Here is a 17,012-nt window from a genome sequence, read left to right as displayed (position 1 = left end):
AGGTTCGGGCATGTGCTGGCCTCCTCACCAGGTTGTACACTCCAAGGGTGATGAATGTCAACCCACAGAGGAATATGACTGAGGACAGGCAGTGCCGTACCAGAGCAGTCATCTCCCTCTTTTAGCTCTCTCCCAGCTGCTTCCCTTTTTCTCCTGTACGAGGGAAACTGGTGACCAGGGCCCTGGGGTCAGGGCCATGCTCAGAGGAGCAGGCAGTCCTGCCTTGTCCCTATTATGTCATTGGAAGCCAGAAAGAAAACCAGGTTTTTCACATTTTTTCCCCAAATGTCATTTCCATTAGATGGTCTTTTTCAGCCAATTTAAGCTCTCAGCAGAATTCCCACCAAATTTTATATCAACTATTTTAGGGAAGGGTTTAAAAAAGTGAAAGAGTTTGACTAATTTTAAACCTAGCTCTCCCAAGGGACACTTAACAAAACATACAATGTCTAAAAACCTTTGCCGTTTTGAAGAGTTCAAAATAACATTCCAGAAGGGATCTTTAGAAAAATGTTCCTGCACCGGTCCTGTTCCCGCTGCTGGGCTGGGCTGCCTTGCTTTAATGCACCACATTTGTTTCTCATTTAGTTATCAAACCGACATTTAAAATGAAGTCTCGGAGTAAAGGAAATCCAACTAACCTGCCTCCTTTCATTTTCAGAATGTTGAAGGCATACTGAATGAGCAGAGCGTATGCTCGCCAGGAACAGGGCTGAGCGCACCTTGGCTTCCCCTGCTGCTGGTTCTCTGCTGTCCTGCGTTCAGGACGTCCCCTCCTTCCCCTTCTTCGGGAAGCACCCCTGCTGCCCCGCTCAGGGAAGACAGGGAGCATCATTGCATGAACCCGGGGACTCTGTGAAACTCCCCCAGTACTTTTTGTCTGAACTGGATGTGTTCAGACATGGTTTTATTAAAAGAAGCTAGGGAGGAGGCGTTTAAATCACTCTCAATGTTTCCTGCAAATTAGCAGCTGTTGACTCTGTGGCTGCTGATCCTCAGCTTGGTGGCAGGTTGCTTGTTTGGGCAATAACCTCTGAAGCTCAGTTGGAACCACATAAGCAGCCTGAGCACCCGGTCACTTCGTTCCTGTCCCCAATCATTTTCTGTTCCTCTGGAAGAAAGTTCCTGGCATGCATTTTCTCAGAAGCAAATATAAAGTGCTGTCTCCAGAGAAACTCAGTACTCAGGACTCAGAGACTGAGCCTCTTTGGAAACTGTTTATTAGAGAGCAGTGCAAAAGCAAAGTTAGCCAGAGGTTTGGGGTATGTCCCATTACATATTCTTCAGATGAGGCTGTCACCAGAACATGCAATACTGATGATGGCAGGCATTTGAGTCATGTTACATTTGTATTGATTTGTGTGGTGGTGAGTGTTAGTGACAATATTAGATGTTTTGGAAGGGAGATCTATTTTGTCTGTTTTATTCCTAGTTTTCATAGCATGGATGCCCTTCAAAATAAAACATCTAATTCTTACATTTCTTTTTTTTTTTTAAATAAGAAATGAAATTTAAGAATTAATGTATTCGAGTCAACATGAGCCCAAATAGCACTTATTAAAATACTGACTATGTAAGTAACTCAATATGCCCATTACCTTCTTTTCATTAACAGCAGACAATATTTCTTTTTGTCAACAAAGATATATTGAAGATTTATTGAATCATAGTGGGATATGTCTAGGTCTTAAACATACAAACAAAACTATAAATAGTTAGAGAAGATAAGAAAAGTAACTTACGTAAATAGCCTACAATGAATACAGTACCCAGGAATCCTTGCTCCCCCGTATGTTTAACATTTCCAGATGTGCCTGGATGACCAGTTGGGGATCAGAGGTCTCACGCTGCATGGCTAGGAGGCCTACTTTTCAGTCAGAATAAGTCATAATAAATGTCCCAATGCACATCTGCTTTTCTGTCATTCTTCCTGACTTGACCAAGTACATGATATTTCATGAAGGAGACATCTTTCAGCTGAATTTGTCTTTCCTGTAGATCCTTGTCAGGTAGTTTCATTTTCTAAATGTGGCTTCAAACTCTTTGGCCAATTATGTTCTGCTGCCATCAGCACTGAACAGAGGCAGACATTGCGGTGCACCAAGAACCCCACTGTCCTTGTTGGTCTTCACATTATTTGACTTGTGAGCTTGGTCAAGAGAAAATGTCATGTCTTGCAATCTGTGACACTTCCTTGTAGGTGCCCTCTGACCCTACCTGGTTGCATTGCACAAAGGTTTGTTATACCTTGGATATGAGCAGCCTCAACATGTATTATTAGTATTACCTCATGCAAAGATCCCAAGTGATCACTTTGAGATCTTTTTCAAGTATACCTGTATTTATTAGACAGACTGACAGCACCTTACATGGTACAAGACACTCCGGGTGAATTTTCTCGTGGCTAAAGTCAGCGCACGCTTCAGCAGAGCCTCACCGTCCCACTGACATTTGGTGTACATGCCAGAATGGTGGATATGTGCTGGGCCCACAAGAGCGCATAGGACAAGAGACACAGTTAGCCACTTGGGTGGAAGCCACTTTGGTCTGTTATCTATTCTATGACCTGTTATCTATTCACCAAGCTCACATCCACTTAAGCCATCCCATTGCCACATAAAGGCTGTTAATTTTATCCTCACTGTGACAGGCTCACAAAAGGGATTGTGCCATTAGGAGCCGACATTTTAGGCAGTTTAGGTTGCAACTGGGTGGTAAACATTCAGTGCTTCCCTCGGCCAGTGATAAGATCAGGCTCAAGCAAAACTAGGAATCCATCCCTCATATGGCCATAATGAGATGATGTTTGCCAGGTTGTCCCAGCTAACGGAGCACAAGTTGGCAATAGCTCCACATCTGAATGTCAGTCCTAAGACTGACAGATTTCATGCTTTTTCATAAACACCACGGCTCTTTTAATATATATACACCGATTTGGCTCACCAGTTAGAGAAGATTTTGGAAGAGTAGTGAAGCAAATGTGAGGAGAGGGCAGGATGGCATGCTCCGGTGCTCATCCCAGTTGCTTGTTAAGTTAGTTTGTACCACCAGGTTTTCCTGGCCCATTTTACATCCGTTCTAACAGCACTACACAGTACTACTTGAATTCAGTTTCCATGAGTTCATGCCATACCTCTGCTTTGCCCCTCATTTCACCAGGCGTCTTTTTGGTCCTCACAAGTCTAGTCTCTCTACACCCATGCTTCCACACAGTATGGTGATCAACCTTTCTCTCTGTCCCCTGGTCTCAGCCACTTCTAGTGGGATTCTTCTCTCACATCTGTTATCTGAAAGTTAGAATCCAGTCTTAGTTGTCACCAAGGCTTCCTCTCGGCTTGACGGAAGGAGAGTGTTCTTGCAAAGGCCAATTCTTCCCAGTCTGAGTTCAAGGTGCAAGACAAAGTGAGCAGATGGTCCTCTGCCAGCACCTTTTGTCCTTTGCCTGTACGAGACACCTAAAGGCTGAACACAAAATCTAATTTGGAGACAGCCAATTTGGGAAGGATGTGTATGGATCTCACAAAATATCAGACTTGATGCTTGGAGCAGAGCAGGAGAATAAAAGCAGCTCCTGCATATGGTGATGCCCAAAGACCTTCCTCGTCCCTATGCAGCCACCTCCCACCAACCAAGGACAAAAGGTTTCTCGTAGTCAGGACTGATCAGGTGTGGACTTTTCACAGAGCCTCTTCCTTCTCATCCAGAGATGTGAGGCTTCAAAATTGCCTTCAGAACATTGAAAGAAAAAAAATGAAAGGTTTATTTCTAAAAATAGATTTGAAGAAAATTGATTATTTTAAAAAACAAGGACAGAGACCTCCTTTTGGTTCATTTTCCCTCAAAATGGACAGGAAAATGTTTTTTAGAGTCATGTGAAAAAATATTTTATTTCCAAGAGTTTCCTCTGCATCTGCATCATAGCATTAGACCTATGTTTACACATTATTTCAGAGCCCTGTCCAAATAACTTCCCTTTTGTTTACATGTCAACAGTAGGAAGCTCCCTCTTACCATAATCTGAGTGCTTTCTTACTGTAGAGGTATGACTGTGAGGCCATACAGCTAAGTATTTTAAAGTGCAGTGGATCTATTTCTCATCATTTAGAAAAACAAAAACAAAACAAAACAAAAAAAAACATACTTAATGCTTCAAAGGGTGTACCTAGCATTGCTTTCTATTTTCGTAATCTTTAAAGTAGTAGGTAAATCTCAGGGTTACTTCAAGCTTGCCCCAGTTTGTCTTTTTGTTTATTTGGGTTTTATCTTGGAAGAAATTTGCCTCAAATCTCGCATCTCTGCTTCAGAATTGTAAAAAAACATTTGTTCAGATTGTTCATCTTCAAACCCCTGTGATCTGCAAACCCTGGCATTCTGTGTTCTGCCCCCCCACCCCACTACTCCCAAGCTGGGAGAATTTCAAAGTCTCTGCTTTCTCTCTTGATTTCGTAGCCTAAACTGATTGAAGCAGGAAATGTGGGGAGGCTGCTGTATGCAGGATTAACCTGTGGCTCCCCCAGGTTTATGGCAACACAGCTCCTGCTTCTGATTTAATGGTAAGCATCTGAAGAAAAGGTCACAGAGACCCCAGGGAAGGGCCATCGGGGGTTTTCCCTCCTGGTGGGGGCTGCAGGGAAGGGCAGTCCTTGGGAAGCTCACAGCTCAGGCTGCGACCAGCCCCGTCCCCGCAGCAGATGATGAGCAGACACCGGCAAGAGCACAGAGCTCCCTGAGGCCCCAGTTCTTGCAGCAGGCGCTGTGGAGCCGGGAGCCAAGGTGCAAGACAGTAGCAGCCTGAAATCTTGTAAATAAACAACACGAGCAGCTCGCAGTGAGCAGTATCCTGCTCTTGCCTTGTGTCTGCTCAGCAGCACAGGTCTGGCTGCACCCTGTGGGCAAGGGACATGGTGCTGCCTGGGGAGCCTGGCAGTGCCCAGCTCTCCAGAGGCTCTGCTGGGTGCAGACCGTACCCTCACCATGTCTCACGGTGCTTCGGAGGAGGCAGGGCCCTATAAAGTCACAGCTTCTCTGTATTCAAACATTGTCTGAGCAGAAAGGGGAAGATTGGGCTGAGGAAGGCTCGTGTGTGAGGGAGCTGGGGTAAAGGAAGACAGAGGCCTTCCAGGATGTTCTTGAGATGGTAACAGAGCCCAGAGGGCTGGGAGCAGGACTGGACCCCAGAGACAAATGCAGACACTCATGAGCAGCTCGTTCTGCCCTGGACAGCCACATCTGCCCTCATGTATCCCTGCCAGAGACCGTGGGCTGAAGGGACACTGAGGAATTTCTCCTACACTGCTGAAAGGTCCAGGCTTAGGTGTGAAGGATGAGCAGTGGCAGGGCAGGGGATTTGCAGCATCTGCAAAAGGGCTGGCAGCTCCACGAGGGCAAGGACCATGAGCCCAGGGAGACACAAGGAAGGTCCTGTCATGAGAGGCTCAGGTGGGGTCAGTGTCCATGAGTCCCTGAGCCTGAGGAACCATCTGAGACCAGAGGTCACCTGGGTGGGGACAGCTGGCAGTGCTGCAGGCATGGTCCTCCAGGAATCTGACAACTGATGGGAAATTTGGGATCCATCTGCACCCTCTTCCATGGCCAAGGCAGGCAAGCAATGGCACAAGCTTCAGAAAAATAATGCATCTAATCCGCCTGAGTAATGCTAATGCAAGCCTCTTGATTAGTGTTTAGAAACCAGGCAAACAATTGATTTAAAATAATTGGTAAATTATGATTAAATAAAAACATTTATACAAAAGAGTTTGTCATTGATATGGTTAAATAAATATTTGTAGAAGTAACTTATACTTGGCCCTGTGCCTGGGCGATGAGCTCTCTTGGGCTGGCTGTGGTTTCATTTTAATAAAGACCAGAAGGCATTCCAGAAATACATAATGCTCCCAACCCATCCGATGTATATCTGGGGCTTTAGCTCTGCTCGCCACTAACCCAGGCCCAGCTTCACTTCGTATCACTTGCTAGTGCCTGTCACAACCCCTCCTCAAAAGCACACTCTTTATTTAGGGCTGGACCACAAAACAAGTGGCTGTGTCTAGAGAGTTTAGTGGGCAGAAGGAAGGGATGTGGATGGAAATGTTCAATTCACTGCTGCTCCCCTGCATCGCTGGAGGAGAGGTAGGGCTGGATAGGCTGCTTTGTAGCAAAACCTCAGAGCTGCTGCAGGACTTAAAACAATACAGTTCTTATCTGGCCCTGCTTGGTGGGAGACTTCCAAGAGCTTTTCAAAGGGGTTAGCCTCATTATCGACTGTTTACAGATAAGGAAACCGAAAGGAGACATGACTTGCCCAAAGTCCAACTGTGGAGGGAACAGCACCAGGTCACTCTGCCAGGAGGGGCCAACAGAGGCTCTGCAGGGTGCTCAGACACCTCCTACTTGGGTTTAATACTGATGGTTTCTGCTATACCTGGTTACAGAGCTGCTCCCATGGACTACCGGGGCTTGTGCAGCCCCTGCAGACACACGCATGTTGCCCAGCGTCACTCCGCAGCTACTAAGCAAGTGGAGGTCAGCAAGTGGAGTAATCTGAGGCACTGGAGGTGATAGTGGCTTTGCCATTGCTTTACCCCCTCTGTTTACACCCAGCCACCAAGCCACCATTGCTTGGAGCAGCCAGGCCAGCACAAAACCCCTTCCTGCCTGTACTGAACGTGCAGGAAGCAGACAGAGGCCTGTTGGTGCCACCCAGGCTGGGGCCTCCTTTGCTCGTTATTGCTCTGGAGATTAGTCCGGTGGCTGCTTGCACAGGACTGGCCTGCTGGGATGCAAAAATGTCACCCCAGCAACAGCATTCTCCTTCTCCTTATGCTTTGGTAGAGCCAGAGGCTCCTGAGCAGTGATGCTCCTGCCCAAGCTGGGGTGCAAGTTTGGCATTAGAGGCAGGAGAGACCAGCAGTTGCTGCAGGCACCAAGTGTCTCATTTCCCATATGATGTCCCTTCAGGAACATGCAGTCAGGGTCTGAGGATGGAGGAGGAGGAAGAGAAGATGAAGGATGCAGGAGGCAGGCCAGAGGCAGGCACCCCTCGGGCCAGACATGCACCAGGCACCAGACACCAACTGGATGGAGGGAAGGAGCCCCTGCTTCCTGGGGTGCAGCACCCTGGCTTTCCCCAGGTACCAGTGCAAAGGGAGCTCAGCACCCACTGGAGCAGCGCCCTGACCTTGGTGCAACCCCAGGCCACCAGTCAGTGCTTGGCATCTTCCACCCTCCAGACTGGAGCACTGCTGCCTGGACTGCAGGGCATGGCCAGCCTGCCCCTTCCCCTGCGCTGCAGGGCAGAGGGGTCCCCAGTGCCTCAGGCTCCTGCCAGTGTAGCCAGTTTGACCTGACTCAATGCAGCGACCCCGTCAGAGCGTCCCCATCAGAGTGTCACCTCTCCTGTTGACCACCCCATGCTCAAACCAGGCTGAGGCTTTGAGCCTTTAACCCCTTCTTCACCTGCTCTGGTCCACCCGCACCCCGAGACTCATGGACACATCCATGCCAGCACTGCAGAAGTTGCTGTGTCAGGATCGAGCTCTCCCCCCCCCCAGCCCGGGCTGCCCAGAGCAAGCGGGACGGGGACGACTGCCAGTGCATCCACTGTTCTGCAGCCCAGGCTGTGTGGGAAGGGGAGGGCAGGGACGTGGGGCAGCCTCTGCCAAGGCAGATCCCTGTGCTCACTGCGCATCCCTGCTCTGTAATCACAAACAGTTTTACAATCAAATATTTACGCTGGTAGAAAACATTTTACATAATCTTTAAACAGCTATGTCATCTCCCTATTTTCATTCTCTGATCTCTCTGTTTTGAATTGGGATTGGAGAAATTTAGCATATTTACAAAGAAGTAAATATTATGATGAAAACATCAGGCAGCTTAATAGTAGCTTCAGTAAAGTGCAGAAGTATTTTTGCATTCGTGTTGTCAATTACATAACATCTACTGGACCTTCATAAATTAAGGGACCTTGCTTGGATGCTTGCAGCACTGTGATAAATACTTCACAGCTCGAATTCACGCAAGGCCTGTCTGCTGTCATAACTGGAAAGAGCTCATGACATCTCCCCCATAAATTCCTGCCCTCAAATTCTGTGAGGAGATATGGAGGTGACAGACCAGCTACAATGCCTGGCAGGCAATGGCAAATTTAGGGCAGGCAAATGCTGCTCTGATGGCCCTTACCAGGGCCCTACACAAGCAGAAGGACTGGGCTGTGCAGGACAGTCTTTGCTCACAGCTTCCCACCTAAAGAAATCCCATGCTTTGAGCTAAGCACTCAGCTAAGACCTAGCTAGGATTGTACTTCACAGTGACAGGGACGCTGCCACTTTGCTAGCTCCAGCTCAGAAAATCTCTGTCTGTTCCATATCATGGACAGGAATATCACAATTGCCATAAGAGACCCAGAGGACTTTTTTTTTTTTTTTTTTTTTTTTTTTTTGTGCAATTCACCCCTGGGCTGAGTCTTAGGTATGCATGAGACTCTCAGCTCTTTACATGTTCCTGAAGGTCATGCCCAAGAGAACAGCTGAGGCTCTGCTGGTGCAGTGTCAGAGGAGGAGATTCCTATCTGGCCCAACTTCAGGTGGCTGCAGAGGTCAGTGTCTCCACCATTTGGACCCATTAATAGGCAGTTCACCTGGCCCATTGTAAAAGTTTCATTCAAAAGAAGGTCACTTCTTCCGCTACCAAGGTGATGACTTCCTTGCAGTCAGTATCTTCAAAGGATGCTTAGAGTTCCTTATTAGTCTTGACTATGGGTTTCACTGTAATGAAACACTCTATTTTGTCACAACTGTATCGATAACAAATGGAAAAGCACACTCGTCATGAGCAACATATTTATTTCCCTCTCCAGCCGTCCTCCTCCAGGAGACAGTTATACCAACCTAGGGACATTAACACAGAGCTCTGTGCCAGTGCATCTGTATCTTCCCATGGGACGTTTGCCAGCACAGTCTCACAAACATGCAGCAAATTATCACTAGCCTGCACATAGGATGGGGACAGTCAGGGTCATGACTTCATCCCACCAGATTTGTCTTCTCAGAGCACACTGTGGAGAGCCAAGAAACAAGGCTATTGCAGACAGGCTCTTCTCTACACAGAGCTGCAAGGCATAAGAGAGAAGTCAAAGGAAACTGCTCATTCCTACCAGGGAGAATGGTCTGAGCAGACATGACTGGCACAGCACCAGGTTTGGGGGAAAACTGCTTGCACAGACAGCTGCAAACTGTTTGCAAGACCCTTTACTTGGCATTATATCCTACCCTAAGCCTTGTGGTGAATTTGGCTTGCTAAATTCAGGGGTTTGCTGGGAACACCTCCACCATGTAAAATCTGTGCGGGCATCAGCACCAACAGTAGCTGGGGTACATGGGCAAAATGGCAGGTCTTCGGTGGTGCAGGGCTGACTCTCCTTTGCAAAGAGAAAGCAAATGCCAGAGCAGTGTGCCAGGCAAAACAAGTGGTGGCAGGAGACAGACCCCAGTCTCACCTGGCAGTGCAGCCCAGGCAGGGGTCCAGAAGATGTCCCTTCCGAGGACTGCTCCTCTGCAGCCCTGAGACCTGCTGGACTCCGGCTGTTTGTGGCACAATCACTGTGTCACACACTGAGTCCTCCAAGTCCCTAGAGGGATCTCAAAGAAACATCAACTCATTTGGCTTTTTTTTTCCCACAGACACAAATCTACATAGGAACAAACAATCTGCTTTAAAATAAATTAGTACCATAAACAATAGGGTGTGCTGGAAGATTAGAAGAGGCTGCTTCCTGGTATCTGGTGAGCAACACAGAACTGATATCCTTGTGGCTCTGGGGTGTGATTTCTCAGTTCAAAGGAATTCCTTACCATGAGTAATTTATTCTGGTATTTAAGACTCACTCCTTCACTCACTTCAGTAAGACCCAGTTTACAGCAAAGGTTCCTATAGCCTATTTGGTAGCTACACCCTTGTTTCACCTTCCAAAGAAAGGTGGCAACCAGTGGTGTTGCCTGCTTGTTTCAGAGCTGCACAGTGCCTGTGGTGCAGCATAGTGCCTGGTGGAGACAGGTCTAAGACACGCAAGGGCTTGGGCAGTGTGAAAATGCTTGAAGGCCTTGTGGAGGGTTATACTCATTTTCTATCTTCTGTGCTATCAAAGGCACATAAGCTCTAGGCAAATGACTCTAGGCAAATGACTCAGTATCTGTGGTCTGATCTCAGCCTCTGCCTGTCCTCCTTGCCTCCAGTCTGAGATTTACTAGGGACAGCTTACCTCTGTTTCCTGAGGCCATCAAGAGCACTTGTGGACTGGGCTGACTCACATATTGACCAGCACAGGGGAACACCAGCTTCGTACTGTGAATTCAGCATTTGAGTCATTAGTGGAGATGAGTCCTCTCTTAGAAGTTGTGTCATCTCCTAAGAAATGAGGACAGTGACCAGAGAGCCTGCAAGGTCTGGACACTGGTGTTACTGACCTGTTCCCCTGGGTTGGAGAGGGAGAGGGAAAGGGGGAGGAAGGCTGAGAGAAGAGGAGAGGAAAATGTCTTTCACCTCTTCTGAACTCTCAGCTTTTGTCAGTGACATGGTTTTATAGGGCATGGTTTGTGGCTGTTCAGTACTGGAGAGGAGAGAAAGGATTTGTAAGAGCAGATCCTGGAATCAGCATCACGGGACTGTGAATCTTCACCATCTCAGAAGGCTGCATTCAGCTGATAACCTCGGCCCCCCCAGCAGCATTGATGTGTGCCTGATCCCCTCCCCACGCCTGCCCTACCAGGGAGAAGCAGCAGTTAGCAAGGCCCATGCCTGACCTGCGGCACAGCTCCCCACGGAGGTAGGTCTGTGGGTGCAAGGTGTGCGGTGTTCACAAGGCGGTGGGAGAGGTTTCTCCCAGTCCCACCAGGCTAAGGCATTGTGTAACAGTCTGGTTACCTGCCTTAATACATTATTACTTAATTTCATCACAACCTTATCTCTGCACCAAACTGAGTGGTAAATAGCATGCTGGGCTTTAGCTGATTCTCTGAGAGGATGTCAGATGTGTGGCTGTAGGTGTTTAAGCAGGGTGTCTAGTGGAGCACATGAGGTGGCTTGCTTCTCCCAAAGTACCTGTGCAACTTACCCTACCTTCCTTACCTCACTGGAAAGGGCAGAACTTTGCCCTCATCTGGGATAAACACTTGGCATACTATGTGAAGCATCCCAAGGAGAAAGGAACAGCCATTGCAAGCACCAGCAGGAGCAAGAAATGGGGAAGGATGGTAGGCAGGGGATATCATGTCCAGGGACAGTAGTATGCTGGGGACTGACTTTCTTAGGAATGTATTTAAGGAGCTGTTGAAGTAGCATCAGAAAAGTTTTTAGAAGAAATTTGTCATGAATCCACCAATGAAATTTCTCCTCAGACTTCCCTAGCTCCAAGATAGTATGTGGGAAGTGGAAGAGCCCTCCAAGGATTAATGACTTGTTAAAGATAGGAGTAAATGGTCATTTTTCACAACCTGAGTGAGGTGGTTCATGGAGTGCCAAAGGAATGGGAAAGGGCTTCTCAGCAGAAGCACTAGGGAAAAGGGCTGATGATCCAAAATGACTAAAGCAGTCAGAAGTAAATCTTCCTCCAAAGACTTGCAGAAGCTTCTCATCATGCTGCATGCCTGAAAGATGAAAATATCAGATGAAATTACAACAACAATAAATGCAAATAATGCATACGGCAGGGAAGAGAAATGACCACTCTGTGCATCCCCATGATCTTGAGGCCTGCAGTGACTGGTCAGGAAAGAGAGACTGGAGTAACTTCAGACTTGAAACGTCAACCCCATGTCTAGTGGCTGCTAAAGGGACCAGTACAGCCTCAGTGGCCTTCTCAGGGGAGCACAGAAGTAACTCCATCACCCAGCTCCAGCCCCACGAGGATGGGGAGCTGTATGGCGAGAAGTGCCAGACGCCAAGGTCATCAGGAGATGTTGCCTGTGCTGACACAGATTTCGTCCTTGACCTCCCTAAGAAAATTCTGGTTTAGCCAGAAGATGACACTTTTAGATGAATTTATATGCACCAGCTTAAGCATCCGGATAGACACTTCAGTCTTCATGCTCTTTTCCCTTTCATTTTTGTGTCATTCAGCAGAGCGCGCACACTGAATGTTGGGATCTGGGCATTCAGGTAAAGGACAATGATTCACCAACATGCTGTAGCTGACATAAAAAAATAAAAATAAAATAAAAATGAAATGAAATGAAATGAAATGAAATGAAATAAATAAAATAAAATAAAATAAAAACAGATATAGAAAGCTGCAACAGTTTTATCCATTCCCTCCCATGCTTGTAATGCCAGGGTAGAGGGATCAAAGCCATAACAACAGCAATCCTGCATAGGCACTGGCTTTCAGGACAGTCTTTCACATTTCTTGTGAGTAATTGCTTTCACATCTAAATATCAGGTATAAATGTGCTCAGACAGAACCAGACTCACTCTTTCAGCTAACAGAGAATGACCTATGTAACCTGGGATATGTGGCCAGTACAACCTCATATGTGCAGCAGTGATCTGACGTGTCCCCTTGGAAACCACTCAGAAGTCATCTTCAGGTTAATAAAGAGTCTTTAGAAAAGAGCAGGGAGAGAAACAGGCATCCTGTTAAAATGGAAGTCAAGGCAGCTGGGTGAGACACCATGCACATCCCTAGCAAATAACCCACTGCAATGCACCCACTAAATCACAGCACACTTTTCTCCATTCATCCAAGTAAAAATCTTTATCCTAGATGGTATTAATACCATTTTGTGTACTCAGCCTCTGTACACATTCAAAATGACTCAAGATCTAGGAACCTGTGATTTTACATGATGCCATCTCTCAGGCTTCTGTACTTGGGGAGTTTGGATGGGTCACCCTTCATTCTGACATGAAAGTAAATAATTTATTTTCATCTGCCATTGTCTGGCCAAGATCCTCATTTCATCTAGGTCATACAAATCTGTTGATACTTCTGACGTTTGATTAACCAGTTTATTTTACTAGCTGCACATTTGCAGCCTCCGCTGGTAAACCATTAATAAACGTAGTGCTTTTCCTTTTTCCCTTTTGATCATTGCCCAACTTTTTTACTTCCTTTTCTTGAGTAATCCTTATTTTCACTCTTTACAGTACCTTCCACTCTGCCTTGGAACAATTCTGAGTTTTCACTACACTCATGCATAGGACCATGTGAAAAGTTTTCTGAGAGCCAAAACCTGATTTTTTGTAATTGGTTCTGTTTTATCCACTGTTTCTTTCTGTCCCACCCATTAATTATTTTAGGAGTCCATGCTAGAGAACAGAAGTCCTTTATTTACCATTCCTAAATGTGCAATGCATCTCCATGAAAGAGGGAAGACTATGATACTCAAGGGATTTAAGGGCTTGTATACATCCTTGATATCGAGTCTCTTGACAAATCTTCTTCTGTACATGAGCCTCAGCAAAAATAAGGTGCCAGTTGTGAAGCAAAGGGAAAAGCCCACCTTGCATAGTGTCTTGCTCCAGGGACTAGGCCTGCCCCGCCTGCCTCCTCCAAGCATTCGATGGCAGGCCTGGAGCTACTGTGCCTACAAGGTGCGCTTTGGGCATCTCACCTCCCCTTGCTGGTCCTAAGCCATACCCACTGATGGCCTTTTACTGCCATGGGGAGGTTTACCCTGAGCAGGGTCACACCTTGTTTTGTCTCCCTTGTACTCCACTCCTCTTCCACTAAACTTGGCAGACTGAAGATGACTATTTGCAGGCAGAAAAGGACACAAACATGAACCCCCCCCAAAAGTTGCAAGAAGGATTGAGGAGCCTCCTCCTGTAGGCCCAGCTAATGCAGAGTGGAGAAGTCATGAAGGACCTGCAGGCTTCAAAGGGAATGAAGATCATAGAATCATAGAATCATAGAATGGCCTGGGTTGAAAAGGACCTTAAAGATCATCTAGTTTCAACCCCCCTGCTCTGGGCAGGGTTGCCAACCACTAGAGCGGGCTGCCCAGAGCTGCATGCAGCCTGGCCTTGAATGCTTCCAGGGATGGGGCATCCACAACCTCCCTGGGCAACCTGTTCCAGTGCCTCACCACCTTCTGAGTGAAAAACTTTCTCCTAATTCCTAACCTAAATCTCCCCTGTCTTAGTTTAAAACCATTCCCCCTTGTCCTATCACTATCAACACATGTAAACAGGCGTTCCCCCTCCTGTTTATACGCTCCCTTCAAGTACTGGAAGGCCGCAATGAGGTCTCCCCGGAGCCTTCTCTTCTCCAAGCTAAACAAGCCCAGTTCCCTCAACCTTTCTGCATAGGAGAGGTGCTCCAGCCCTCTGATCATCTTAGTGGCCCTCCTCTGGACCCGTTCCAAGAGCCCCACATCCTTCTTGTGCTGGGGGCCCCAGGCCTGCACACAGTATTCCAGGTGGGGTCTAACAAGAGCAGAGCAGAGGGGGACAATCACCTCCCTCTCCCTGCTGGCCACCCCTTTTTTAATGCAGCCCAGGACATATTTGACCTTCCGGGCTGCAAGTGCTCACTGCTGGCTCATGTCCAGCTTCTCATCCATCAGGACCCCCAAGTCCTTCTCCGCAGGGCTGCTCTCAAGTTCTTCTTCTCCCAGTCTGTATAAACACCTGGGGTTGCCCCAGCCCAAGTGCAACACTTTGCACTTGGCCTTGATGAACCTTATTAGGTTCTCATGGGAAGATACCTTACTGGGGTTTGGATGGCAGTGGGAGCAAATCTTAAAGGAATCTGCACTGAAAAAAAGAAAAAAAAAAATGGCAGTTTGAGGCTGTGGGTGTTTGTGAGCTGTTTGTGTCCTGGCCCTGAGCTGCTTGTGATGTGGTTGTGTTAAATGGTGTCATTTGTTTCAGGACATAGCACTATTTATAAGGAGCAGTCTGTTAGGAATTTCAAGCATAGTTAACTATGCATTAGGCAAGATTAGTAAGGAACAAACCTCCTGGCCACCTTGCTAGACACTAGAATAGGGCTCTGTTTTCTGACTCAGATCTGAGCTTGGACATGAATTTATTTCACTAATCTCTCCCCTGTCAGACATTAAGGCATATCTACTTCATCAGATGTAGTATGACCAGGAAACCACATGTCCAACCCATGTCAGAGCTGAGCTCAGGGCAGCCTCATCACATGGATTACATGATGGCCAGGGAGCCCAACACTTCTCAGTCATCAGTGGTGCTCTGCTGTAATCAGTGCTCCTGGGGCTACCAGGTTCCTAAGGTCTCTGGCAACACAGACCTAGGAATCTGGAAGCCCTGAAATTTACATCACCAAGCCAAAATGTGTAACTGGGCTTCCCAGAAACGAAGGGAAGGGAAGAGAAGGGAAGGGAAGGGAAGGGAAGGGAAGGGAAGGGAAGGGAAGGGAAGGGAAGGGAAGGGAAGGGAAGGGAAGGGAAGGGAAGGGAAGGGAAGGGAAGGGAAGGGAAGGGAAGGGAAGGGAAGGGAAGGGAAGGGAAGGGAAGGGAAGGGAAGGGAAGAGTTCAGTTGAGTGTTTGTGCTGTAGGAGGAATCTAGACAGCTTCCTAGGTGAGACCCATGTGTCCTTGGCTTATAACTCTTATGTTAAAAGGGGAAAAGTGCCACCAGGTCCCTCTCTTCCATTTACCTGAAGTGAACCAGGCATGGGTTTGGGGAAGGGAAGCCTCTAAGGATCTGCATCTCTTTACTTATCAAGTTGACTGAAAGGTGTTCTCATGTGCCAGAATGTTTGGTAGGTGGAGAAGCATCTTCCACTGCAGCTATATGCAGCTGATGGCTGTGCCCAGCCTCCTTGGGGTTGCTGTGCTTATCTATAGCACAGGAAACTTTAATTAAGATTTAGCCCTGCTTCCTTTATTTGGCATTATTCTGAGTGTCTGTGCGTAGCAGAACAAGAGGACTTGCTCTAAGCACCTGCAGCATGTGCTACCTGAGCCACAGAGTACGCGAAGCTCCCCAGAGGATAACCCTATGGGTGCAGCCACATGCTGACAAAAGCGTGCACCAACCGAGGTCCAGGGTGCAGCTTCAGCACCCGAACGAGCCGGCTGAGGGGCAGCAGGGGCACAGTCGTGCCTCCGTCACGGGGTGGCCGCATCCTCCTCTCCACTGGAAAGGGCACCGCCACCAACTGACCTACAGCCAGCTGTCCCCTTGCCCAGCGCAGGGCCCTGGTTGCGGCCCTTCCTTTGCCCTGGGGAGCCCTCGGCCCTGGCATCACAGCAGGGCCACGCAGCGTGTGGTGAGAGGTCCGGCCGTCCCGTGCCACGCTGCAAAGAGTTAAGCCCTCACTCTGTTGATATTTCCAAGCAGCTCCAAAAGTCGGCCCAGACGGGGAGAGCCCTGATTGGCTGCGTACCGGCCGGTAGTAATTAGTATCAGATATCAAACTTCTGTCTTTGCTAAGACCCTTTCCGATAGTCGCTGCTCCCCGCTAGACGATGACATCAGCCAGGACACCCAGCTGCTGGTAGTAAACCCCGCGCGGGAGGAGGCTCCCGCTGGCGAAAAGTTAATTAGTTCAACACAGCACAAGGGGAGCAGTTGGTTTCTGTGAAGGGTCAGTGCTGGATGGGACCAAATCTTTCAAAGCCACTTGCTGCTTCTTGCCAGCCAGCTGTAAAAGCACCAAAGAGTCCAGGAGAGCTGGATGAATCCTGAGCACTAGCCGTGGTCAGCTTTTCTCTTTGGAGGAAGTTAATGGTTTAAGTGAGGGGCGTCTGGATCCGGTCCCCGAGTCACCATGACACTCCTGGGGTCTGAGCACTCCTTGCTGATTCGGAGCAAGTTCAGATCAGGTAGGGGAAACCTCCACATTTCTCTTAAAACTTCTCTCTCCGGCAAGCCGCAGCCACAGACTGTTTTGCATTAAATGTTTGGAAGCAGCATGCGAGCAAAATATTCAGGGGGTCGTAGAGCTGTCACAGCTTTGCTCTTATAGAGGCTATTCCGCAAGTGGAGAAATGCATCTTCCTTCCTCTCTGTTGCTTTTTTTTTCTTTTTTTTTTTTGTTT

General features: G+C 47.8%; 1 protein-coding gene across 13 annotated transcripts in view; it reads left to right on the top strand.

Annotated features, from left to right (window-relative positions):
- The window catches only part of MYOCD (myocardin), a 255,272-nt gene that overhangs the window by 200,081 nt on the left and 38,179 nt on the right, over positions 1 to 17,012 (top strand). Inside the window, exon 1 of one of the 13 annotated variants that reach the window (XM_035561884.2) lies at positions 15,881 to 16,796. The exons of 11 other annotated variants lie outside the window; for them this stretch is intronic. Coding sequence is in view for 1 of the 2 variants with exons in the window: in XM_035561879.2 (XP_035417772.1) it covers positions 16,742 to 16,796 (55 nt within the window). In the remaining variant the exon portion in view is untranslated. Of the gene's footprint in view, positions 1 to 15,880; positions 16,797 to 17,012 lie in introns of those variants that run through there. One more of the 13 variants, XM_035561879.2, reaches the window with a different exon arrangement.

Source organism: Cygnus atratus, chromosome 18 (assembly GCF_013377495.2).
Source record: "Cygnus atratus isolate AKBS03 ecotype Queensland, Australia chromosome 18, CAtr_DNAZoo_HiC_assembly, whole genome shotgun sequence".
Lineage (NCBI taxonomy): Eukaryota > Metazoa > Chordata > Aves > Anseriformes > Anatidae > Cygnus > Cygnus atratus.
The sequence above is the reverse complement of the archived record's forward strand: the minus strand, read 5'-3'. Positions and strand labels throughout refer to the sequence as shown.